At 49.4% G+C, this 27,239-nt stretch overlaps 1 protein-coding gene across 5 annotated transcripts in view; it reads left to right on the top strand.

Moving 5' to 3' along the window:
• Syt6 (synaptotagmin 6) overlaps positions 1-27,239 on the top strand; it is a 57,515-nt gene that overhangs the window by 23,668 nt on the left and 6,608 nt on the right. For 4 of the 5 annotated variants that reach the window (XR_008722671.1, XM_055628667.1, XM_055628651.1 and 1 more), the window contains exons 4-6: positions 19,442-19,562; positions 24,437-24,608; positions 25,730-25,880. Coding sequence is in view for 3 of the 5 variants with exons in the window: in XM_055628667.1 (XP_055484642.1) it covers positions 19,442-19,562; positions 24,437-24,608; positions 25,730-25,880 (444 nt within the window). In the remaining 2 variants the exon portion in view is untranslated. The remainder of the gene's footprint in view (positions 1-19,441; positions 19,563-24,436; positions 24,609-25,729; positions 25,881-27,239) is intronic. The other variant, XR_008722677.1, reaches the window with a different exon arrangement.

A 27,239-nucleotide genomic window follows, 5' to 3' on the forward strand; every position in this document is an offset into this window, starting at 1 on the left:
TGTGACTTGAGGCACCCACTTGGAAATGCCGCCCCCACACCGTGAGCAGCAGTCGCCAGCTGAGTCACTCCCGAGGGGCCTGTGAGGAGAGCAACACTGGAAAGCAACCTGCCCAGCCTGCCCTGGATCAACACGTTCTGTTAGCTGTTAGCTGCGGAGAGGCAGCTGGCAAGCAGCAAAGTGTAGGGAAGGACCCAGAGGCCACCATGGATGTGGAGCCCTCTGCAGCCAGCTGGCTGAGGCAGGACAGGCTGTAGCAGCCTCCTTCGGGAGGAGGTTAGGGCTCGGCGTGGCTTTTAGAGGGAAATTATGAAGACCAAATTTTCTTCCTGTTTTCTGGTGTTTCGGGGTAGGTTTGAGCTAGGCCAGGAAAGGCAGGCTGTGGATGCCTTTATAATTCAGTCTTGCTGACAAGGCTATTCTCCCCCCCCCTTCCTCTTTCTTTCCCTCCTCCTCCTCCCCCATCTAAGGCTGGGCAGACACCCAGCTCTCTTCATGGAATGAGTGTACCCTAAGGAAAAATATTCCAACCTGATTTGAACGTTTTGTTTTGTTTTAAACTCTGTTTCCATTTGCATGAAATAGGAAAGGAGAGTAAACATGGACACACACACACACACACACACACACACACACACACACCCCTAGGGAGTCTATGAGAGAGCCTTACTTCCAAGTCTAGCCCACTTCCCTCTCTCCCTCCAGGGGACTCCGCCACCCCCAGAGAGGGCTGCTTACGCCCTTGTAATGCTGCACACGTGGAGGAAGAGAATTTCTGTGGGACATTGTGTCCTGGGAAATGGGCATCTTATTAAGAGCTAGGAGTTGTGGCCCTAGACCTCACACTGCATCCTCGTAGGGTTGGGTCTCCCCAGTGCAGTCAGAGGAGGATAAAGATTCCTCTTCCCCTCTCTGAGCCGTAGGATGCTGACAAGGGAGGACATAGTCAGGATTTACGAGACTGGGAAGGATTTTGGTGTGGAGGTAGACCCAGCACCCCAGCCCTTAAAGAACCTTTGGTGAGCATGACTCAGAGCCTGCAGTGCAGGGCCCCAAGCTGAGCTTGCTGGTGTGGCCTCCAACAAATAGCATCCTCTCTTCCCTCAGTAGCCAGATGTGGAGAACAACAGCTGCCGCAGGCCTGAGATGAGAGCGAAGGAGAACGTGGTGGAGAAGGAGAGGCGCTTCCTAGGTTATGGCCACGGTTCGCTGCTCCTGAATCTAACAACAATGACACCTCATATGTTTATCAAGAACTTTCCAAGTGCATCACCTCATTTCACCTTCTCAATTCAGTAAGAAATCTATTTTATAGATGAGAAGAGCTGGGGGAATTCCCTAGAGTCCCATAGCTTTAAAGCAGTGGAGCAGAGAGGCAAAATTGAGATCAGTTTCTCATTTATTTATTCATTCATTCATAAAGTCCTACTCAATAGCCCAGGCTGGCCTGGATCTCACTGTATTACTCAGGTTGGCGTGAAACTTGCAGCGATTCTCCTGCCTCAGCCCCATAAGTGCTGTGATTGTAGCTGAATGGTTTAAGGGCTATAAAACTAATTTTTTAAAATCTTCCTCTGGCTCAAGGTAAATGGCTATATACTTATTTTAGATATTTTGGACAGAAAGAAAAAAGACAAAGAAGGAAAGAGACAGGAGAGGAAGGGGGAGAAAAAAGAAAGTAGACAATGTTTTCACAAAATCCCCTGTTGCTGAAATGTCACGTGAACGCAGTAGAGTCCCATGGATGCTCGAAAATACGCTCTAGAAGAAGGTCCAGACCTGTGAAGCTGATGCATTGGCTGAGTGAGGCCTAGAAGTTTCTAGAGTTAAGTAATTCTGAAGAAAAAAAATGCTGGAAAGAGGGACTAGAAAGATACCTCTGTACTTAAGGACATTTGCTGCTCTTCAGAGAACTGGAGCTCAGTTCCGAGCACCCAAGTCAGGCAGCTCTCAACCACCTGTAACTCTTGCTCCAGGGGATCTGACACCCTCTCCGAGGCTCTGCAGGCACATGACGTATATACACATGCATGCATGTACATTTAAGAAAGCCTGAGGGGTGGGAACAATGTACTATGAAGAGCAGCAGAAAAAAAGGTGGGCGGGTGTGCAGGCTCAGAAATGGGGCAGTTAGGCCAGGCTGGGGGCCCCCGTAGGCCACGGCTACTGTTCCCCTGGAATCGGAATTCTGAAATGTTAAGCCATCGGTCTCCTCTTACCAGGTGATAGGGCTGAAGCCCTCCCAAAGTCTACATCCTTGCAAGGAACCATCTTCAGCCAGATAGCTTCTTAGCGGGCAGAGCCTCCGCTGAACGGTGCCTGGGGGATGGGTGGCTTGAGTCTGCCTTTGAGCTTCTTTGCAGCATGCATCTCTGGGGATCGGCTCAGTGACACAGCTCTGGGACCCAAGCAGCCAGCACTGCCTCCCCTTGCCAAGCTGGGTCAGACTGTGATGTAGATACTCCAGGAAAAGGGGCCCCACCTTGCTCTCAATAACAACAGGCTATAGGACAACCGTGTGTTTCTGGTACACTTGCTGAATTTACAACACCTTTTTACCTGTGTTGTTTCATTGAATCCTCAGCAAATTTTTGTACAAGGCATTATTCCCAGTTCTGCAGATAGAGACAATTAAGCAGAGAGAGACTTGAGTTGTCTGAGCATGCAGGGCAATAAGAACTTTCATTTATTTTGTTGTCACCTTGTAGCTAGCGCCCAAGACAATAGCAAAATTAAAAGTGTGCTTAAAACCTCATGCAACAGTAGCAAATAGATAAATGGAAAAATGGCAGATGGAATCCTGCCGGCACCTCCAGACAGCAGGCATGCCCTGCCTCCAGATACTGCTGAGTTGGAGGCCTCACATTTCACTTGAAGCATCCGGCAGCTAACGCAGAGAGGGAAAGAAACATGGGCATGGAACTCAGCATCCATTAAGTAAAATAAACCAGAGGCTAGGGGGGAAAATAGTTCTAGAATGGGAGGCACAAGGGAAAACAACACATCAGCATGTTCAGAGCTCAGTTTTTGAATTCCGAAACCTTGCTCATCTCATTGAGGCTCACTCGGTTTGTTCGTCTGTAAAGTGGGAGTAACCACAGCCTCCAATTAGCAAAATTTCAGGCAAAAGGACCATGACAAGGCCAAGCTCCACCAAGGCGAGCCTAATCATCCAGGATTGCACGGAGAGACCCAGCGCAAAACACAAAACAGACAGACAGAAAAATTTTCATCTCTTTGTCACAACATATTTATGAGCTGGGTTTGGGGAAAGCAGTTTAAATTTAGTGTCATTGTCATCAGTGTGTGTGGACTACATGTGTCACCCACGAGAGGGTCAGAGGCATGACTTCATTGGTTTGGTTCTAGTCTTCCAGCTTTATGTGTTTCTTAGGTTGTCAGGCTGGTGTGGCAAGGGCTTTACCCACTGAGCCATCTTGTCAGCTCAGGTGAGCTAGGTTTTAAAACTTGGTACAGACCAAGCTGGCCTTGGTCTTGATCCCCTATCCTCAGCCTCCTCAAGTGCTGGGATTAATGGGTCCCTAGACAACATGCACCTTGCAAATGAGTTTATCGTAAAGAGAATTTTTTTTTTTAATGAGTCCGTGGAATTGGTTGAGATTCCAGAAGCTATGGGCTTCAGCTAGCACGTGGAATGAACAGTAATTATCATTGAAAACATTCCAGTGAACCAGGCTGGTTTGGCATAAGGCTTAAAGAGAAGGCACTTGGTCAGGGCAGCCTGGATTGAAGCTGCACCTCCATAAGATGAGTTAAGCAGGCTAGTTAACTCGCTGTCTGTTTGTTTGCTCTTCTGGAAGTTATATGGGTAAGGAGGGTCTCTGAAAAGCCAAGCTGGATGAAGCAGAAGAGAACCCACACCGGATTCCTTGCAGCCTGCATGGAGCAAGTGTCAGGTAAACACTGGCAATGAGCAGTGTCTTCTCTAACTTATGGGCCATGTCCCTTCTGTGTCTAAGGCAGGCAGGCCCTGGAACACAAGGTGCTCAGATTTCCCCTGCCACCCATCAGGCTTATTTCTTTGAATGTCCTGGGAAGCCCTGAGCCTTGCATTGACGAATGTGAGATGGGACTAGAAAATGAGCAGAGAGTTTCCAGTATGGGATCTCCACTTAGCCTCACATCAGCTGGGCTGTGTGACCCTTCAAAGCCTTCTCCTGATGTGTGAGCTGAGAAGGAATCTCTGTCAGCGCCAGGAACCTGGCACTCCAACACTGACTACCACAGACAAGTCTTTACGCTGAATCTACAAGCTGTGGAAGAGCTGAGCTCTCCATACAGGCTTCAGAGAGGGTCAGTGAGGCACAGCCAGTTGTCACCCTCAGGAACAGAAGCAGCCTGGAATAGAGCAAAATCCGGGGCGTGGTCACAGATTTATAGAACCACCCCAGTTCCAGGAACAGATGATTTCCTGTTACTGGGCTTTGAAGGAAGGGACTCGGGTCTGCCGGGAACCGATTAATTCCACCCGTGTTTGAACCCAGAGGAAGATTACACCTCAGTGGACACTAACAGGAGATGGCTGGGTGGCTAGAGAGGCTGATGTGAGAGGGGACATCAGAGAGGCGAAAGAGGATATGCTGGTGGTTATGTGGGAGGCTAGGAAACGCTGGGTCCGACTTAGGAGAGGAGCCTAGGCTGCCCCCAACAATGAGAACCCAGGAATAGCCAGCCTGAGGGCCAGGGCTGTGGCCCGCAGGACACCCTGCCTTGATGCCAGAAGGGGCTATTCCTGAGCCGATAGCTCAGTATTCCATGCCCCTTTGAGGCAGAGAAACTTCCTCTGAGAGCCAGAGAAAAGACCCAGAACCTTTTGAGGAACTCCAGCACCCCCAGCTGTAGCTAGCTCTGAGGCCTCATCTCTGGTAGGAGGAAAGCTGAGCCTTGAGAATTCTCATGGCTGCTCCCCTCCCCACCCGAGTTTTCCTCCTAGCCTGAGCCTCATTCCCTCACCACTCTGCCACTGCACTCAGTGCCTGGAAAGAAGGAAATAACCATTTGTGTCACCTGCTCACCAGTGGGTGCCATTTACTGGCTCTGGCAGAACATGCGGCCTATAATTTTTGGAGGTGTTACAATAGCAAAGCTGATCTGGCATTTCATCATGTCCTCCTAGGCAGGCTCACAGGAGGAGGAAGGGAGGCCTGGGGCCTGCTTCAGAGCAGGCTCTCAGTGAAGAGCCCTGTCCTTCCTCCGGTGTCTTCAGGATCCTGAGCCCTTTCCCTCTATCCTTATCCTCCACTTGCCCCGCCTTCTGACGGAGGGGTGACAAATCGTCAGAAAACAGCTCAGAGGTCGAAGAAGCCACCCGTAGCTAGCAGCTCCACAGCAGGAGTGAGGCCTAAAGTGTGACAGAATGACTGAAGAATCGTACAACATAGCATGTAAAGGGGCCGCAAGAGCACCCTTTCATCATCTGGCCTCACGGTTCATGCCCTTTCATGGGGAAGGGGAGGTCAGCTGGCCCAGAGCTGTTTTACAGCCGAGAGCAACAGCTTGCTGACCTGCCACACATCGCGCATAGTCTTGCTAACATTTGCTTTCTTAGCACCAAGCTGAGATTTGAACCCGGACCCTTGTCTCTCAGTTTAGTGTTTCTCCTAAGTTCATCCGTTGCTGGGGAACCTGAGCTAGAATTTGAAGCCTGGCCTGCAAGTCTCATTTGGTCTGATGGGTGAGGCCGAAAAACAGCACAGCGTTCCTGGGGCTCTAAGGCTAGTTACAACTTTAGGAGCCTGGGTCAGATGGTGGCCTACTTGCCATGCTCCACCTAGGAACAACCCCCTCTCCCCAAAGCAGCTGCTCCTTCCTCTCCCACGTGCTGACTCAAGCTTGCACAGGACACACCTGGCCCCTCAGCCCACAGGGCAGACAGATGGGACAGCTAGCCAGGAGGACAGAGCCACCAGCTGAACTAACATGGCGGGAGAACAGCAAGTTTACAAACCACACAGGTGGTTTGCCTGCGAGCAGCTGGCCAGGCCAGCCCTGTGGCTCTCCCATATGCTTCAGAATCGGGGCCTGGAACACCTGCCCAGTAGAAGGGCTACCTAAAGCATGACAGCAGCACCCATGGCCTACAGTCAGAGAGCTCCAGAGGGGTGACTTCTAAGTTATACCACTGGGAAGCAGAACCCCAAACCCTGTACGCATCTTCTCAGGGTGTTTGTACCAACCCCCTTGTAGTGGACTTCCCATCCCTTGGAAGAAATAAAAGGCCAAGACCCCAGCTCCTCAACAAACCTCAAGTTGCAAGCTCATTGTTTACACCTAATGCTGAGTGTAGGTCAAAGTCACTCAAATGCTGGAAGATTTAAAAACCAAGAAAACAGGTTTTGTTTTTTGTTTTGTTGGAGAAAAGTAGGTAGAGTAAACATGGATACAAGACCCAAGAGTTGTGGTGCATCCCAAAATCCCAGCACCTGGAAATTGGAGGCAGGGGGTTCAGAAACTTAGGGCCAGCCTCTACTCCTTAGTGAATTCAAGGAATCCTGAGCTGCATGAGAAGAAATGGATACAGGCTTTAAAAAGCATAATGGCACAGTAGATGAAACAGTACACAGTAGCTAGGGAAAACGGGGCATAAACACTGCTGGAAACACTGTCTAGGGCACCAAGGTGATGATGGCTTCCTGAGCTTCGAGGTGTCAAACTGCTGGAAAAGGTGGGAATGAGTCTTTCCAGCTGAGACCGGAGGAGTTGATTAGCTGTGCCTCGCTGCCTAGTGACACGTGGCTAGGATGGTCTCATTGCCGACTGTAGAGTTCACACTGTGAGGGAACAATCTCTGAGGGTTTGACACCTTCCACTCTCCCAAGAAGCCTGTGGGGATGGCAGACTATGTCCTTGTCCCTCCTCAAGACCTAAGAAAGCCAACAAGAAGGCAAAGTCCAGCTCTGTGGGCTGTGGGGAGGCGACACTTGCTCAGAACTCCTTCACGGATGGGCTTCCTCAACACGATAATGGTAGCTGCATGCCAACAGCTCCCGTGGAGAGGTCTGTACGGAGTGTACCGGGTCCTTCCTCACAGCTACCGTGTGGCGGTACGCAGGGGTTCCGCCTGCTGCTAGAAGCTTTCCCCCGTTTTCCCTGAAGATGAGGCAGTGACCGCAGGAACGATTTAGCAGCTGAAAAAAATGGTGACATCTGATGGGCTTTTCATGGGAAGTGACAGGCTGAGACTAGAGTGCCACACTAGCTGTCCAAGTGAACAGATGAGTCCCCTTGCAGCCTGTAACACAGGGTGCCACCACGCTGGTCTCGCATAAAGAGGAGACAGGCGAAGGCAGGCAGAGGGAGAACAAACGGCCTAAGAAGCCCAGTGCTTTTCCCTTCCAGGACACCAAAACACGTCACCTTCCTGTGTCCTTAGCATCTCGTGATCATCATTGACCAGGGGCGGAAGGTGGGGTGAAGAGGGGTGAAGCCTGGGCAATCCTGCCAGAGGCTGGCAATGATGGGGAGACAGGCCTTCAGAGTTAACACCTGAGGCCAAATCCAAACGGACCACTCAGGCCTTAGCAAGTATTTAACTCCTCTGGTTCCCAAGACAAGATGCCCGTGAGAACGGGCTCCTCTGAGTGAAATGAACCGAATACATATTAATTTCTCGGCGTGGCCCCTAGTTGACGGTCCACAACCGTAAATTCTCTCTCTTTCTTGACTTTGATTTTTGTCATTAAAAGGGGGGGAGGGTAGGTGTCAAAAAGAACTTGAAAGAACTTTAAAATGCTGGCCAGAAAGTCCTTACTCGGTTGGTTCCTCTAACTCAGTGGTTCTCAACTTGTGGGTCAGACTCCCTTGGTACGGCATTAAATGACCCTTTTGCAGAGGCCACCCAAGGCCATTGGAAAACAAAGATATTTACATTAAGATTCACAACCGTGGCAAAATTACAGTTATGAAGTAGCAAGGAAAATAATTTTATAGTTTCGGGGTCACCACAACATGAGGAACTGTATTAGAGGGTCACAGCACTAGGAAGGTTGAGGACTCTGCTCTGACTAGCCGAAATGGCTGTCACATTCCTGACATCCCTAGCTCTTGCTGGAACAGACTCCAGAGCCCTGCCCACTCATGACAGGCAGTTCTGATAAGCTCCAAGTGCTGTGGATGGTGTTCAAAGAAGTGCACCTGGGCATTAAAATAATGATTAAATCATAAAGAATTAAGAATCATTAAACCCTCTAAGCTTGGGTGAACCATTTTCTGGCTAAAGATTAACTCCTCAGCATGCCTCATGGTACCGAGGGTGGTACAGGACAGGCTGTTCCACACGGGCCGGGACCAGCCGAGGCTTCAGTCAGCAGAGCTGTTCAAGCCCGACAGAGGAGAGGGTTGTCTAGGAGAATCGCTTCTGCTCGGCCTTGGCGTCCAATGACTTGGGTTGCGTTGCACAGGGTCTGGAGCGGGACGGCTTCCCAAGTTGGTCTCTCTCTCTCTCTCTTCCTCTACAAACCGAGGAAATACTTGTCAACAGTTTGTGCTCCCGGACCTTATAGATCCCATTGTGGAATCAATCATCCCTTAAAACCTCATTTGTGTGTGCGTGTGTGTGTGTTATCTATGTATGTGCATGTCATAGTACGTGTGTGGAGGCCAGAGGACAACTTTGTGGAATTGTTTCTCTTGCTTTCCATCTTTGCTTAGGTCCAGGGATCAAACTCAGGTTATCAGGTTTATACAACAAGTGTCTTTCCCCACTGAACCATTTTGCCAGCCCTAAGACCTCACCTCTTGAAGTGGCTTTCACACTGAAATCATGCCACTGTTGAGAAACACCTACAGGGCTCTGCCCTGAGGCTTTCTCATAGCCAGCACTCCTGAGGAGACAAGGGCCAAGGTGACACAAGTGACTCTTCCAGTTCAATAACTCTGTTTGCTTTGACTGGCCCTTGCTTGGAGATTGAATCCGGAGTTTTACATATGCTAGGCCAGTGCTCTACCACTGAGCTACATGCCCAGCCCACTTAACAACTGTGCTTCCTGTTACCTTCTTAGCCAGTCAAGAGCATGGCAAGGTGGAATTGCTCAGTCGTGTGGCAAATACTTGGCAGCATGTGTTATGTACCAGACACATATTCAGTGCTGGGAATACAGTGGTGAATAAAACAATAGGGTCAGAACTACGTGGGGTGAACGAAATAGCTGGAGGGAAGAAGATAGCTAAAGGGCAGCCATTTTTCTGAGGTTTACATGAATCTAAGAGTGAGTGTCTTGTTCATTTTAGTGTGTGAACACCTCATCTGCCTCTCTGCTATCCTGGTAAGTCCATGTCCTTTAGGACCACACACCAGAAGGAGCAGGGTGTGCAAAGTCCTGAGGCAGGAAGCCCCAGGGCCTGGGAAGAGCTCGGAAATAGTCTGGGCCTGAAGTGTTAGTACCATTAATACTGGCCCTACCTGTCTTGATAAGAGTTGGGAGCATTTCTCCTGACACAAAGTGTTGTTATTTATCTGAGAGAGACAAGGGAGGAATTTATTTGAGCTTGTGGTTTGAGGGGATACCATCCATCCTGGCCTGGAATGCAGGGTAGCAAGCTATTCTGTGGTGGGGATAGAATGCTTGTTACACTGAGGGCCAGCTATAGCCTTCCCTGCTTGCGCCTTAACAATGCGCTTCCTTCAGCCCCTCCTCCTAAATGTTTCACAAATTCCCTAAGGATTGCCTTCATCTGGAGGTCACTCCACATTCAAACCACAGCACGGGGGAAGCCATTGGAGGGTTAAGCAGGCGCCAGGGCAGTCCTCTTCACATTTTGAAGTATACTGTGGCACCCACGTGGGAATAAAGGGAAGCAAGGAGGTCAGGCAGGCATGGGTAGACATGCCTGTAGCGTGGGAGATGGAGAGAGGTGAGGGACTTGAGATTTGGAGGCAGAATTTGCTAAGCTTGGAAAGAACTCAATGTAAAAAAGAGAAGAAGTGCGGTTCATGATAGTTTCTCATTTCTGGCTGGAGCGCTGAGGCAGATGAAAGAGACATTTACCAATAAGGAGAAAACACAGAAAAAAATGTAAATGAAAGATAGAAAGGTCAACCTTGAGCACTGTGAATTCTGAGGTTTCTGTGAGACCACCACGCATGCTGGATATGTCAGCCTGGAGCAGTGGTTCTCAGCCTTTGTAATGCTGTGACCCTTTGCTACAGTTCCTCATGTTCTGGAGACCCTCAACCATAAAATTATTTTTGTTGCTACTTCATAACTGTAATTTTTGCTACTGTTAAGAATCAGAGTGTAAATACCTAATATGCAGATGGTCCTAGGCGACCCCTGTGAGGAGATCATTTGACCCCCAAAGAGGCCTTGATCTACAGGTTGAGAACCACTGTTTTAGAGTCTAGGAGTGATCTCTGGAGGACTCACAAACCCAGGGTTTATGACTAGAGTGATAGGCACTAGCATCATGATGCCTGAGGGGAGGAGACTCCCCAGGCCTGAGGAACGATGAGAACCCAGTGGGCAGAGGCAGGGTCTCAGCAAGACCAAGAGGTTCCGAAGTGAGAGAAACAGGAAGTTGGTAAAGACCGAAACCGGCAGGGCACCCCGCCCCAGATCTCCAAAGAGACCGGGGAGTCAGAGAAGCTGTCAAGCGTGCACTTTCGTCTCAGACCAGAGCTCTGTCCACTTACCACCTCAGGGCAACTCTGCAGAAACACTGCCTACCTGCAGTGCCCTAGGGGACTGTCTACTGGGACCAGAGCAATTGTTCTCCTGCAGTGAGACCCTGTCACCACAGCCCAGTGAGGGACAGAGAGCTGAGATCACTCACTGCTGAGATGCCACCTTCCTCCCTGGGAAAACTGACAGCCACCTGGCAGGACAACTTGCAGGCAAGAAATGAAGACAGATTCCCTTCATTAGCAGCATTAATTTGCCATTTACTCCTTCCTACCACCCCCATATGTCATTAATGAAAAAACCAGTAGCAAGAGCAGATCTTGCTCTTGGAGGGGAAGCCCCCAACCTGGCCTCTCTTGGACAAATCATCTTCCTGGCTTTAGCAGGCCTTTCCTCCATTTCTTCCAGAACTTCCCCAAACTGTGCTATCCTCAAGCCCCCTTCCTCCCATGCTCAATGTCCCCTCTCCCATCTCCATCCACCTTCTGGAAGTCATTAGGAAGAGAGCTGCCTTCCCAGCATGTGTGGAACTCTGAACCTCTTGCCAATGGGAAGTTCAAAAGAGAGGCTGAGGAAGTTTCCTAGGTGTCACCCAAGATGTCCAGATACTCAAATATTTGCCACCCGCTGATGTGTTTTAGTCTCTCAGTGGGTCCCCTAAGATCAAGTGTAGCTTGGGTGACCTCACTCTTGCTCCTTGTATCTCTGCTCCCCATGAGTCACTGGCTCCCCTACAGCCACCCCAAGCTCTTGGCATCCGCACTGAAGCAGAGGGGAGAGTACTGAGTTCCTTTAAGGCACCTCTGTTCTAACTGATCATTTATTCATAACGCTGCAAGGGCTCTGGGGCAGAGAAGCTCCTGTGAGAGAAAAGCAGGCAGGGAACTCTGAACAAACAGAACCTGCCCCAACACCCAGCCGGAAGCGGCGAGCAAGCAGAGCCTGCAACACAGCAGAACAGCCCATCTCTCCACCTCTGCTTTCTTGTTGCAGCCCTGGAAACCCAGGCCTGAGGGACACAGAAAAGCAACCATCCCCCAGGCCTGGTGCTCACAGCAGGCAGCCCCAGTTGTCACCCTGAGAAAGAGTTCCCACCTCCTTGGTTCGCTCTTCCTCAGCAGGAAGCCAAGCCAGCCATGCGGGTGTGGGGCGTTCTAGGTGCCACTCACTTCCCTCTACACCAGCCCCGTCATCCAGTGGGCCACTAGGTCCTTTTGCTTTTATCTTAGAGCGAAGCCCGCCTCTTCATTATGGCATGTGCCACACTTGTCTTTAGGGCCATGGGAACCTACCCTCAAACCAGGCCAGGCGGTCACAGAAGGTGATCCAAGAGGAGATCACAGGACAGCTGGTCTGGGAGGACCAGTGTTATCCGGGATGACAATAAGAAGCAATGAGTCTTCATTTTAGTCAATGGAAAAAACAAGGTGATGATATTGAGGCGCAGAAGATTTGAGGAAAGTTTGAGGAGGGGGAGAGAATTGAGGCAATTTGGTCCAGTTGCTGAAAGTGTGGGCTCACTAGCCTGAGTTCACATCCTAGCTCTGTCACTGAGAACTGTGTCCTGGGGCCCCTTGTATCACCTCTGACTTCAGTGTGCCCACATAGGAAACAGGGTGTGCTCACTACAAACTTGGCAGCATCTGGAACCATCAGGAGGCAAGGCACCAGACACACCTGTGAAGGATTATTTAGCTTTTTCCTCTGGGAATGCCTGGGAAGGGGCTGTCTTGATAGAGTTGACTGATATAGGAAGACACGCATCGTAGCTGTGGGAGGGACCATTTCCTGGACACGGATCCTGAGTGGCGTAAAGTGAAGAAAGCAAGCTGAGAGCTGGCATGCACACACTGCTCTTTCCTTCTTTCCTGAGGATGCACTGTGACCAGCTGCCTCAAGACCTACAAGTCACGACCTCCTTGCCACGATGAGTTATAACCTTGAACTGTGAGCCCAGGTCGCCATTTCTCCCTTAAGTTGCTTTTGCTAGGGTCTCTCATTATGGCAACAGAACGAGTAACTCAGATGGGGAGGGAGGAATGCCAGCAGTGCCCATCTCATGAGGCTTTTGTTCGACTGTGGATGGAGCTTGATGGACATAGGCACCTGGGATGGGATGGTTCTCTATAAAGGTTTAGTTCTCTATAAAGGTTCTAGTTTTGTGGCTGGGTGTAGGGCAATTGGGAGAAAATGGTGGAAGGTGAGTCAGGACCAGCTCAGGAAGAAGCTTGATGCCATTTGATTCTATGAACATGTGGCCTTCACACTGACCCGTAGAAGCTCCGAGGAGGTCACAGGAGGCGGAGGGTGGAGGTTCTGGACCCCCTGTCAGAGCCACTGTCCATCTGTTGTGGGTATTCGGGCTTCTGGATAACACTGTACATGAAGAAGAGGTTGCCCAGCTACACAGGAAACGTGAAGTGGGGAGTCATTGGGGAGTATTGAGTAAGAGAAGAACATTCTTGGTTCCAGAGAGGACAGATCTGATGGGTGGGCAGAGGGGGTGGTGAGGAAGCCCTAGAGATACTGTGGCTCAGAGCTAAGACAGTGCCATTGGGAAGGGGTACCTTTCAGGGTCTAGGGTCACCTAGAGGAGTGAAAACAGGTCCTGCATGACCATGTGGGAATCTAGGGTCACTCTCTTTTGATGCCTCACAGTCTTTCCCCACCTTCTGAGATTCTCCCCCACCTCCTTCTGCTCCTCCAGGGACTCTGCTTTTCATAGGGGATGATACCTGAAGACTATCAAGGCTTCCTCCATCTCTCCAGAGCCTCCCCCAGCCTCTTCCTCCTTCCTAATTATGCCCAGGGCAAAGCAGCAGCCCCTTCTCTGGGCACCAGGCCCATAAGCTCCTGGCCTGCTGCCCTTTTACTGAGTGCTCTCCTTCCGCTCTTGGCTACCATCTCCTCCTTAGCTTTGAAAGCTACTCTGTCTGTTACAACCTTTCTCTGCCCTCTATAGTGTCGCTGGCTCCCTCATGCCCTGGGGTGCATCAGGCTTCATCTAGCTTTGCCTCCATCCCCTACAATACAGTTACCCAGAGGGATTTAGTTTTGGCTTACCATCACACCGTCTCACTCCCTACCTGACCCCCACAAACACACATCTCGTATCTGTAAGATGAATAGAGACCCACGTAGGAATGGTCTATGTTGTGGTGTCTGGGGAGAAGGCAACAGTAAGGAGTGGGAAGGGAAGAGAAGAAATGGATGTAGAGTCTCTCATCACCTGAAGAATCAAGGGCAAAGGCTCATGTGTAGGCCAGGAGGCACACAGGGATGGGCCCTGCTCCTGTTCCCACCTTATCTGGGCTACCATCTATCTCCATCCTTTCCCTTGCCACACCCTCTGGCCTTACAGAACTTCTGATGTCCCACCGTGTCGTCACGCACTGCAGATCCACATGCCTGGAGGGTCTTGCTTGCTTACGTCTGCTAACAGGTTCCCAGAGCATGCCGAGCATCAGCCCCTCGGTGGAAGCCTGACCTGAAACTTCTGCCTGGGTTTACCACTCTTTCTGCTCTCCCACATCTGGTCCACAGCTCTGTTACTGTGCCTGTATTATTACACAAACCAGCACTGACTGCCTTCCTCTCCTCTGTCTCTGGGGAACATGAAGTTTCTATAAAAGTAATAATTACAACAGCGAATCCATACTGAGAGCACTTACTCAGTGCTGAACACTAAGCCAAGCACATTGCATGAATCACCTTATTTAATCTTTTCAATAACCCTAGGAGGTAGGTTGGATATTAGCCCCAAGTCTACGAAAAGTTGCGTAAGTTGTATTACTCGTGAATCAGAGCTAGAACTTGGTCCCAGAGCTTCCTGATCCAAAATCCATATTCTTATCTATTATCCATCAGGCCCTGGGCTAGACATGAAAGGTGAAATGATAAGTGAAGCCAGATTCCGTTTCTAGTCTCAAAGGGCCTACAGTGGTGAGAAACACAAGCATCCATCATAGCATCCCCAAATTAATGTTCAAGTTCTGCATTGTGACCAATGGGGTGAAGAGAAAGACACGGATACCAGGGGACTTAGCCTGGCTTGCAGGGTCCTGTCTCCATATCTCATTCATGTGTGTATGTCAGCCCTAAACCTCAGGCCTCAGCAGCCTCACTGCATGCTTCATTACCCATCAGAGCCAATTTGGCTTCCATCCTCCCTTCCCCTTGGCCCAAAGTAACTTAACAGCACTTCCTGGCCAGTGTCTCCAAGAACCTTTTAGGTCTCCCGTGGCTCTCCTGAAAGTGTAGTGGATGCCTCTCTGCTGATGATGAGAGATTCAGACAAGCTACTTAATGACTAAGAGAATAGAAGTGTTCTCTAAGAGACAGGGAGGCATCGTTCTTGCTTTGCTCAGCCTGGATTCCCCAGGTAGACTTAGGGCGCTGACGCCATTCCTTGCCTGTTTAGGAAGCAGCGTGGTTAGCCCTGGAGAACAGCAGAACATTTGGGAGGCTGTGAGGGCTGAAGAATTGAGAGTATTTGGACTGTAAACCGCTAGGTTCCTTGAGGTTGGCAGTCGACAATAGCTCAGCATCCTTGGACCATCTCAGCAGTTGATGGTTGATAGGTTAGATTCTCTAAGGTGAACTCTTAGGCCTTGTGGCTTGCAGGATAGATCATCAGATACCAACCTTTCATTTCACAGGTGAGAGTTCAGAGATGTAAAATGACTTGTTCAAGGTCTCATGGCTAATAAACAGCAGAGGGTCTAAAAGCTTAGATCTCTTGGTTTGTGGTTCACTGTTCTTTCTTTCCTGGTCAGCACACTATAGGATTTATTATCATCTTCATCATCATGATCACCACCACCACCACTATCATCATCACTTACTATGTCTAGGGCTACATTAAGTGCATCAAGGAGTAAGAAATGTTTTCATGATCTGTGGCAGGTTGTCACTGTGGAGCCTATGAAAGCAACATTACAATGCCTCAGAATCTTGCTGTCCAGGCACCCCAGACCCTGAAGCCTGAAGCATGCTGTTATTATGGGCAGAAGCCAGTTTCTTCCCCTCTTCTCTGGGCAGTCCCATCTCCCTGCTTCAGCCAAGACGGCAAGCCAGCTGCTAGTGAGCTCAGACTAGCCTTATCAGCCCCTAGGTTGGTAGAGGAGGGCAGGGCTCATTTCTGCTACTTTGTGGACATCAGTGACCTCTCCCTCACTGAGCTCATTACTAGTCTGCCCTGCGGCAGCCTCTGACGTCAGGTGGAGATGGAAGCAGAAAGGCACCAGCTGGTCTGCAGCCCCTGTCACCCTGGTTTTTATTAAAGGGCAGAGTCTCAATAAGAATAAAAGGCTGGCAAGGTGTGTAGCATTGGGTTGAAACCTGTGACAGAGGTCAGAGCAGAGAAGGGGTGGTGGCCCAGCTTTCCACCACGTAGGGCGGCTCCAGCAGAGGCTGGCTGGCTGTTTACCTCACCTCAGTTTACTCAGAATTAACCTGCTTTGCTTCAGCAAATAACCCAGTCCTGTGTTGCCTGCTTGTGAAGCGGAACAATACCCCTCAGCCCACTAAATCACAACAGCCAGCTTGCCAGCAGCCTGGGACCCAACAGGAGCCCCTGGAACTGGGCTTCTGCCCCAGACTCGTTTCCTCTTTAAATCATGATGGAATCTGGGCCAGTTCCCGTTATTGTCTGGGCCATCAGTGGAGAGTGAATGTCACCGTTGGGGACAGGGCCTGTGGGCTCCATACTGTACCACAACCCAATACCCACATGCCTTCACAGTCCCCTAAGAAAGGACACACCTGAAAACAGGGGGCCCTTTGGGCCAGTGCTCCCCTAGAGGGAACCCTCCTTGAGAGCTATTCACAGAGATGGATTCCATGTAGCCAAAGCCCATCTCCCAGTTCATCAACAAACCAGCTCTGACTCCCTGAAAGAAATAGCTGATGAAGGGGTCACCCTGCTATGGTAGCATGGCAATGATGGGGACATGGCGACAGCCGCCTTTGTTAGCAGAGCCTGTTACCTGTTAGCAGAGCCAGAGGGGCTTCCAGAAGTCCTCCCGTGGCCCTGCCTTGCTCATGACATGGATACAGAGAATCCTTCCTGCCAGCATTCTTTTGGCTGAAATCACTTCTTGCAGGCATCTGCAGGTCCTCGTGTGTGCTGTCTGCTCTCTCAAAGCATACATGTTTTGTAAGGCAAGGATCCCACACCACAAGGGCCTATTGTCAGTTACTACATGATAGGGGAGGGCGCAATGGAGGACGAGAGTGACTCGGTGACTCTCATAAGCTGTTCATCAGGTGCAGAATTATCTAAGCAAGGGGGAGAGGGAGAAGGATTTCGGCAGAAGTAACTAAAGCTAGACAGGTTGTGTGGAGCAGAGGTTGGCATACAGAAGAGAAAAAGACGAGGAAGTAAGAAAGGCCTCAATTGCTCAAGGCCTCCAAACAAACTAAGATGTAAAGTCTTGATTTAGAAGCTGAACTGGGGAAGAGCTGAAGATGTCTAAGCAGGGACATTGACATATGAATGTCTGGCACTAAAGTACTTGCAACCTCCGGCAAGTCCTTAACTTCGGGAACATTCATCTCCTCCAGTGAGAGGCAGGCATAATGGGGCATCCACCTTGCAGGGCTATGCCAAGGCTCACTGAGGGAAATCAGCAAAGGACTTAGGAGGCAAGCAAACAGCACACAGTGATGGTTCCCGTTACTGCATGTAGTAGGGGTGGAACCATTTCTGGAACTTTGGGCAGGGTCAGACTTAAAGTACTATTAAGGGAAAGAAGGAGAGAGAGAGATTTCTGCTTATATCTCGTTGCTTCAGACAAAGACGGTACATTGTCCAGATGTGTCGTGACCTCACAGATGGACCTCAGGCATGGAAGGGAATGGTGATGTTCCCCCGGTGTCAGGGCAAAGGGCAGTTTCTGTGTCTTCCTCCCTTGATGAAGGGTCTAGGAAGACGGGAGACCATCTGAGAAAGATGGGAATTCTAGTACCATCTTTGAACCGGTTATGCCCTAACAGACTATACACGTTTTGTGGGTGTGGGGGCTATATCCATTCAGCCCTGAAAAAATGCCTCCAGGAAGCACTCAGCGAATAAGAAATGGCCAACCCAGGATGGAGAGATGGCTCTGCGGTTCAGAGCACTTGTTCTTGCAGAGGACCTAGGTGATTCCCAACACCAACATGGCAGCTCACAACCACCTGTAACTCCAGTTCCAAAGTCTGTGACACCCTCTTCTGACCTTCACAGGCACTAGGCATACACATGCTACATATATGTACATGTAGGCAACACACACACACACACACACACACACATAAAAAATAAATAAATAAATCTGAAAAAAAAAGAGAAGAATGAACCAACCAATGAACAAATGGGTGTAGTTGGGGAGTCCTTACCTGGCTAAAATTTCCTCCTCCTCCTCACAGTTATTTCTTAATCCCCTTCTCTGCCTGACCTTTTTCCCCTTAATACTTTTGACTAACTTGTTTGCCTTTAAAAAATCATATACAGTATATATGACCCTAATAAAATGCAAGCTCTGTGAAGGTTGGGATTTTTGTCTCGTTGTTCTCCATAAATCAACACCTAGCACATAACAGATGTTCAATAAATATTTCTGGCTGAATAAATGGGTGGATGAATGAACAAGTAGAAGGCCCCATCTAGAATCAGAACCACTTCAAACTCTGACCTTCCCTTTTTTCTTCACCTCCTCCCCCCACTAACTTACCTCTGGGAGACAGTTCAGCATCTTTGAATTCTGAGCTGTCTCCCCCACCCCCTTTCAACAAGCAGGCATAGAAAGCAATCTGCCAAGGTGCTCTCTCATACAACAGATGGACATGCTTGCCATCTCTCTGGAAGGATGCTATGACTTTCTAGGAAGGGACATTCTCTGCTCTCTCAGAATCCTTCTGGGAATCCCTAGGCAGGATGATTCTGGGGTGGGAGAGGCAACAGAGTGTGCATGGATTTCTGAAGGATCATCATATTTTAGGGAAGAAGACAGCGGATGTGAGGAGGGTCGTAAAGCACAGGATGACCAGTGTACATCTGGCTGGTTGGCTGCATGGCCTCAGCATGGTATCAGTTCCCGGCACGTCTACTTCTAGACAGAAAGATAGTGCCTGGGGCCAAGGCAGCCGGGTGCTGAGAGACAAATAAGCTGAGAAACAGAGGAAAAAAAGAGTTGCAGATGTCCTGGAAGAAGGATGATTCAGGGGCTGGAGCGTGTGTTCTGACCACGTGACTGAATAGGCAGGATGTCAGAGGGTCAGTAACAGGACATAAAAGACACCAGAAGTCTGCAGCCAGTGGCACACAGAGAGCTAGTATCCACAGCAGGGACAGACACAATGATAGTACCAGAATCTAATCAAAGGCGAGAAGGATGGGCTGGAGCTCAGTTGGCGGAATGCTTGCCCAGCAACTCATAAACTAGGTATGGTGATGCCAGCTTGCAAGCCAGGCCAGCACTCAGAGGGTACAAGCAGCAGGGTGAGGAGTTCAAGATCATCCTTAGCTGCAGAGCAAGTCTGAGGTCAGCCTCAAACTGGCCTCAAAATTTAAATGAAGAAGGAGAAAGAAGAAGGAAGGGCAGGAAAAAGGAGAAGAAACAATAACGAAGAGGTGGTCACTTGAAGGGACATCGTCGTAATTGCCTTTTGTTCCCAAGTACCGGACTAGACCAGTCCCTTGGGTTTTAAATATGTTCACTACTGCAGTTCCAAACGCTTTGGGCTGCAGAGTTCCCCCACAGCCCTTACTTAGAAAGCAAACACCGCTCACCTGCTCTTTCATCTGCTTCTTTCGCAGGAAAGTGTGGACTTGGGAGAGATAATGTTCTCCCTCTGCTACCTGCCCACAGCAGGCAGGCTGACCCTCACAGTGATCAAGTGTCGCAATCTCAAGGCGATGGACATCACAGGCTACTCAGGTACCTCTCTTACCCCCGGGGGTTATCGTTTCGCCTCCCTGAAGTCCAAACAGTGGGATTTAGAGGAGAATTCAGGGAGAAAGGGCAAGAATTGCCACTGTTCTTGGAAGACAAACTGCCTGTATCTATGCCCACTCTGCCAGCCTCCTTCCTATGTAAAGCTGTGGTTTCTGTACTGAGGGTCTGCCTCTGTGTGGGCATAGATCTGCGATAACCGGCTTGGCTAAGGAAAAGATTATTTGGCTTACAAGTTCAAAGGTTTCAGCCCACAGTCATTTGACCCTCTTGCTTTGGGCCTATGGTAGCGCAGTACATCATGGCAGCGACACCTGTTAGGAGCACCTGTTCCTTCACGTCAGCTAAGAAACAAAAAGAGAAGGAGTGGGGCCAAGGTCCTAGTATCCCTTTCGAGGGCATGTCCACAAGAGCCTAAGAGTTTCTACCATGACTTTGTCACAGGACCAAGGCTTCCATATCCTTGAGGGACGTTGAAGATCTAAACTGTAGCAGTTTTGTTTTGGTTAATTTAATGCTGGGCGCTGGTTGGATTCAGAATATCCACAGTGATCCATGAACTTGTAGGCACTGGGTAGATACTATTTTTATTAGTGTCACTCTTAGCAGCAGCTGCCTTCCCAGTTCCTACAGAAGTTATCTGGAGTTGGAATGTCAGTCAGTGTAGGCAGGTCCACCCAGGCCTAGGGCAACTGTCTGCAATCTCAGCCAAAGGAGTGAACGTGCTGGAAAGCAAAGCGTCTCTGTATTCGAATATTTGTGGTTTTCTTGCAGAGCCCCTGCACTGGCCTTAGCACAGCATAAAGGAAAAATCTAGTGCAGTTCCAGCCACGGGGAGATGCTTGTGTGAAGGCAGCAGCAGAAACTTGCAGGCTTGAAGTAGTACAGGAGGCTTGACCTTTCCTGCCACTTTGCAGGTTGTCCTAGGGGAAAGTTAACAAAGCGGTGGTTTGAGGTCTGGAAAGCTCCTCCCCCACAGTTCAGACTGTCTGGAGGTGTGTAGAGGTGAAGCCTTCCAAAGCGTTTTCCCGGACCAGAAGGGGCTGCATCAGGAAGCTGAAGGTGGGGAAAGGCTCAGTTTGTTTTCCCAGAGGCCCTTCAAACCATTCTGATTATCAGTGTAAAAGCACACAGGAGGCACCTCTGAACTTGAATAAAAAGGCAGTAAAGGATTTCCCAGGTGTTTCATTCATTGCTTTTTCTCCTGGGAATATGATTACAAGTGCTAGAAAATAAGAATGGTGATGGTGACACTGAACAGTGTCACACACTTAAATTCCCAGCTTCTGGGATGCTGAAGGAAGAAAATTGCAAGTTTGAGGCCAGTCTAGGCAGATAGCAACTTCAAAGCCAGCCTGAGCTACATAGTGAGACCCTGTCACAAAAATACAAGAGCTAGGTACAGTAGCACATGCTAAAGAGAGTACTTGATTAGCATGACTAAAACCCTGCGTTCAGTACCCACCATCGCAGAGATTAAAAAGAAAAGAGAGATGATGGTCCAGCTGAAAACCTCTGGACCTAGGCCTTATGAAGATGGAGAAAGAGGTTTCAGGCTTAGAAGTTTGGGTCTTTTGTTTCTTGTTTGTTTTGTTTTTTTTGTTGTTTGTTTTTATTCCTTTCAAGTCCCTGCTCCAGCCTCCAACAGTCACCGCAGTGCCCACTTCAGTCCAAAAGCCCTCACTGAGGGCCCCTGAACTCTTCCTCCCCGCCCCCCCCCCCCCCCGCGGGCCCCCGCACCCCTCCCCCCCCCCCCCCCCCCCCAAGCAGCTGACTCGCATCAGGATGCCGCAGAGAGCGCCATGAACCTCTGCTGACATGGGAAAAAGCTCTCAGGCAACAACAAGCCAGCTTCCCTCAAATACAGCCAATGTAGATTTCATTTTAATACCAAAATAAGTGCACTCGAGGACAGAAATTCACTAAGGACTCTCGAGGCGGCTGAGGGAAATAGGATTTTGCTGCTCTGGTCCCCAACACTGTCTTCTCTGTAGTAATCAAATTGGTGTGCTAAAGCATGATCTCAGAGTGAAGCCGTAGGTAATGACAAGGGCTGCTGTAAATCAGATGGTTTTGGACGAAAGCATTGTTTTTAATGTTAAAAGTTCCAACCTCTCCCTTCACAGCTCTCCCTCTTCCCTTCCCGGGTCTGGAATCTCCTGTTAAATCTTGGCTGGGTTCTGTAAATGCAAAACATCAGAGCCTCTGGAGCAATGCGTGAAACGTCATAGGCATTCGTTAAGTACGGACTAATGAACGAATGAGTGAACGGTGAATGAATGAATTTACGTAGCGCATGTGAGTCTGGCCCAAGGTGATGGAGTAGATGCCAGCATGCCCAGGGCACCTTGTGCTACCTCGTCTGTTTGTTGAGGCTGAGGTTGTCCTTGCCTTCTGCCATTGGACCAACACGGGAAAAAATTGGAGCTCCATAAGTTCTCTTCTAGACTCACAACAGCACTGACCTCTAAAGCCAACGATCTTCCTGTTCTCTTTGACCTAAACTAGCCCAGAATCAACTATCTAAGCCTATTTCCTAGAACCATGACAACAAAAATAGCACAAAGTGATAATAAAGACCAGTAGGCTGTGAAAGTATGGGCTAACCCTTTTGTCTCTGCTGCCTCTGGTTTATACTGCTTTATATCCAGTGGTCAAAAGCGCCTTTGGGGTCAAGCCTGGGGCCAACTCCCAGGCAAGTCATTTAATCCCTCTTTTCTGTCTATGAAACAGAGATACCAATGATATATGGTTTACACTGTAAATGTGCAGTAAGCCTGATAATGGCCATTTCTTAGCACAGAGCAGGTTCCCAATGCTGGATTCTGATGAGTCCCGCACAGTGACGCAGGAATGTGGTGCTGGGTTTTAGGCCTCTGGCACTCACCTCTGATTTCTGATTAGCCTCTTGGATGCTGGCAAAAGCTTGATTCCTGCTGAAAGAACTCTGCTTATAAACCAGATACTCCCTACGGGAATGGTGGACAGAGCCGGGGAAGAAGGCACTGGCCCAGTGGCTTATGGGAGGAGTGGCTACGCTTGTGTTTTCCTTACATGGAAGTGTGTTCTGAATGGAGTGTCTGGAACCAGGAATGGAAGAGGAACAAAGTGGTGCAAAGCCAGAGATGAAGCAATGTGTAGCTGGGAAGACTTGAATATTAAAGATGGGTCTTGGGCCTGGCTCTTTTCACTCGAGGAGACCTGACTGTTGTCCTAGAGAATAGCTATAGGGAAAGGAGCCCGTGAAAACCAGATAGCTGTGTCATACAAACTCTCAACGCTCCCCTTAGTGGGGGTCCCTGAAAGTATATAGTCAGAGATAGGAGGTTGATTAAACTCCTCATGGTCTCCCCAGTTCCTCTATAAACCCAAGCATCCCCATGGCTAAGGCGCAGCTGCCACCATCACACTGGTTAGTCAGCAGCTCACTTGGATGTCTGTGAAAATGCTTTCAAGGCTCGGAGCGTGGTTGGGCTCACCTCTCAGGGGTACAGTTTCTCTATCTCTTACTCTGTCTGTAGCCATCATCTGCCCTTTCCCCAGCATGACGCCAAACGGTACAAGGCCTAGGGGGTGCTCAGGGGCTCAGGAGGCACAACCACACACCTCAGAACTACAGAGCCAGGAGAGGGGCGACTGTGGTTCCTGCCTCCCGACAGGTTCACATGAGCCCTGGCTTCTGGACAAGAAGGCGTCTGAACACATCAAGGTCTCAAAGCTATTATTGCCTGTGAGTTGTCCTCTTTCTTCAGCTGTGCAGCACAAATAATAATTATGATGGCGACTGAGACACCTGTGCTATGCAATATAATAGGTGTCCCTTTGTTTGGATGAGTAGAAAATTTCAGGGTAAAAAGATGACCGTGAAATACCCATTCACAAAGCTAAAGGGAGAGAAGATTAGGAGGTATGTGGAAGTTTAATAAAAAAGACATCTCTTTGCAGCATGGAGAGAATCCAAGATCCCACTGAGAAATAAAATGTCAACCAGCTGCCCTGAGTCTTTGGGGGTGGAGGTGGGCTGCCTCGCTCCCTCTCCTGGCCACAGTTGCTCCTTGCTTCACTGCTCAGAAGTAGCCAGGAAATGGCTTCCAGGGAAGTGGCAAAGCAGGGCCACACCCCTGCTGCTTGATTCCAAATGGAAATGAGATTACTGGGACAGTGAGACCCAAAATCATGTCTTCGAGTAGAGAGGACAGGAACAGCATTGTGACTGGTGCCATCGCTTCTTTCTAACTTGTGGCCATCTCCTGGGCATCACTGCATCCGATTCTTGACCCCTTTATCCTTTGGTTACAAAGCTGGCAGAACTCCAGAGGAAAAAATGATTCTGTATAGGTGAAAGAAACAGTGCTTTTGTTAGCTTCAATGATCTTTTGAGCTTTCCTGCCAAAGAGAGAGCAGCTGAGATTTAGGGCGAGGAACTACATAACCATTGACAAGAGTCTTGTCTAAATTGGGGCTGCTTTTCCTAATTAGTGACACTCCATTAGGCGCTCTTCCAAAAATACAAAGGTAGCTAAAGACCGAGTTTACTAAGCGTGGAGCGTCCTCAGAGACAGGTGTGCTACATAAATACAAGGTGAGTTAATTATCTTAACCCACTGATCCTGTCTGATGAGCAGCACTAGGTCCAGGGATCCAGTCCCTCTGTGGCAAATGCTGCTTACAAACATCTGTCTAATGATGGCTCACACCTGTCACCTCAGCACTTGGAAAGGCTGAGGCAGGCAGATGGTTGTGACTTTGAGGCTGGCCTGGACCACAGAGTAGAACCTGTGTCAAAAACCCACCAAACAACAGCAAGAACAAAAATCAGCTTAATGTACTGTCTTCTTGCATTGCCCTCATTGACACAGATCCCTATGTTAAAGTCTCCCTGCTGTGTGATGGGCGGAGGCTGAAAAAGAAGAAAACAACCATCAAAAAGAACACCCTCAACCCCGTCTACAATGAGGCCATCATCTTTGACATCCCTCCAGAAAACATGGACCAAGTGAGCCTGCTCATCTCCGTGATGGACTACGATCGGTAGGAGCCTGCCCAGAGGGGTCTGATCACTCTCCTCGAAGACAGCACAGGGGCCCTTGATCTCAGACCTGCTACTCGGGGCCCATTGGCTTCAAATATGACCCCTAGAGTTACCCCTGATGGGAGACTAGGCCGGAAAGGGAAGCTGTAGCATTTAGTATGGGGATTTGAAAAAAAGAGCACGGGCTCCCCGTATTAAATGCTACAGCTTCCCTTTCCGGCCTGGTCCCATCAGGGGTAACTCTAGCTCTCAGCTTCCCTGAATTCATTCCCGACTACTTCTCTTCTTCTGCTTGCCTTCTGTCCTTTCAAATGCAGCTCTAGCATCTCCTTTCCTGTAGGATGGCGATGAAGCCCCCATCACTCTCTGCCCTAAGTCAGCCTCCAGACTCAGAACACATCTGCCTGGTTGCTTTTTCTCCTGGTCTTGCCCTTCTGAAAAAAACACCACTGGCTCTCGTTGCACAGACCTCCCATCCTCTGGACCCCAAATGACCACTCCACTAAATCCCCCCTCCCTTTTCACCTCTTTTTTGATTTTTACTTCCTAAGGTTTGCTCAGAAACATTTTTTCAACTACTCCATCTCTCATGACATATCTCCCTGAATCATTTTGGCTGTAGGATACAGAAATCACACAATAAAGCCTCAACCCTCAGTTTTTAGTTCAACCTCTCTGGCATAGTAGGTGCTTGACTCAAGTACTTGAGAGATGATTTATGTTCTTGCTGAGTTAATAAATCACAGCCTAGACAATAGTGGTATGGAGAAATGATGCTCAGAGCAGGTTGGTTTATTTCCAAGTGCCGGAATCTCCAGAGGACTCATAACATGCTTCCCAAGTCAAATAAGGGAAAAGACAGACTCTTAACACCCAGCCAGGCTTTCTGCCACTGTTTCCTGAGATTTCAAATATGTTTGTAGCCTTTGCTGTCTTCTTTAAGTCCCTTTACCTTACTTAAGAGGTTGGGCCAAGCCTCAGGGCCACCGGAATCCTAACACCCCCAAGAGCTCGTGGTTCTGAGTTAGATATACTAAACAGAGTTCCACCCCCAAGAGACCTCCCTTTCTGGGGGCATTTGAATGACCAACGAATGCTAAGACCTTTGTTTCTCCCTCAGAGTTGGCCACAATGAGATCATAGGAGTCTGTAGAGTGGGGATCAATGCCGAAGGCCTTGGCAGGGACCACTGGAACGAGATGCTGGCATATCCACGGAAGCCCATTGCACACTGGCACTCCTTGGTGGAGGTAAAGAAATCCTTCAAAGAGGTGGGTGAGGTTGCCTGGTCATTGGCATGCTTACTGCATGGTGGCGTGGGCTGCAGAATGGCAGGCGGCTGCTGTGAGTCCTCGGCCTTTAATGGAAAGGGGGCATGGGGAGCATCTAGTGTAGAACAAACGAGGGAGAAGATAGAGGCTGCCTGGCAAAAGTTGTGAACATTTCAAAAGTAACAGTGACGGGGCTACAGGTGTCATCCAGTGGGTAGGCTCCTGGCCTACCATGCATGAAGCCCTGAGTTCCATCCCCAACACTGCCTGAAGTTAGGTGTGGTGGCACACACCTGAAGCCCCAGTGCTCGGCAGGAGGGTTTAACGCTCAATGAAAGTCATCCTCAGCTTCATAGCAAGTTTGAGCCCAATGTGGGCTACATAGGACCTTGTCTCAAAAAAAAAAAAGAAGAAGAAGAAGAAGCAGAAGAAGCAAAGTTCAAATGCAACACAGAGTTCTTAATGGAAAGTGAGAACTCTGGAGATGTCTTCCCAGCAGTCTACTGTGCGGGGCCTGGAAAGCTTTCACAACAAAGCTCCTGGGCCAATTTAGTCCTGCAGGAGTAAAGCCCCGAGGGAGGGCGGGGGGAGGGTGAGATCAGAATTGGCAAGAAATTCTGCCCCAGTCAGAACAGTAGGTTCCCCGAGGTTTCAGACAGCTGCCACTTGACAGTTTTCACGTCTTAGATGATATATTCGGAGACCACAGTCCTCTCTGCTGCACGCTGTGTCTCCCCATCACCGGGACAGAGCGGGTATGGTGTCAAGATATCACACCTAGGAAAAGCTGGGGGCCCGAGTCCTAGCAAAGCTGGGGCTCCAACCTTGGCCTCCCCTGAGCCCATCACTTTCTTGGTGGAAACCTTGAGGAATATTTATTGTCTGTCCCATCTACACCAAATCCAACAAATGGAAGATCCTGGCATCTGTCAGCTTGACGGTCCCCAGGCCTGCTGCTTTTCCTTGAGTGTGTTGGGATGATGGGGTGGTCAGTCAAGCCTTGGGCTTCGTTTTCAGTGTCTCATACACACCGGCCCATCCTGGAAATCTGGGTGATGATTCCTTCATCCTAGGAGGCACCCACTAGGTCTAGAGAACTGTACAAAACAGAAAACTCAGTACGAAAACCAGAGATTTCTCTCTTCTGTCACATGGCCTTTAAAAGCCCCTCCCTGTGTCCACTCTGATCAGAAAAGGCACAGCACTCCTGAGCACCTACAGACCTCCTTCCCTTCTCAGAGTGGGTACAGCAATCTGACCACGGTTTGAGGTGCCACCCCGAGAAAGAGAAAAAGCGAAGGGGATGAGACCTGTTGAAATCTGTGGGAGACAGTGACTTCCAGGGAGTCAGACTAGTCA

This window comes from Psammomys obesus, unplaced genomic scaffold, assembly GCF_907164565.1.
Source record: "Psammomys obesus unplaced genomic scaffold, mPsaObe1.curated_primary_1811, whole genome shotgun sequence".
Lineage (NCBI taxonomy): Eukaryota > Metazoa > Chordata > Mammalia > Rodentia > Muridae > Psammomys > Psammomys obesus.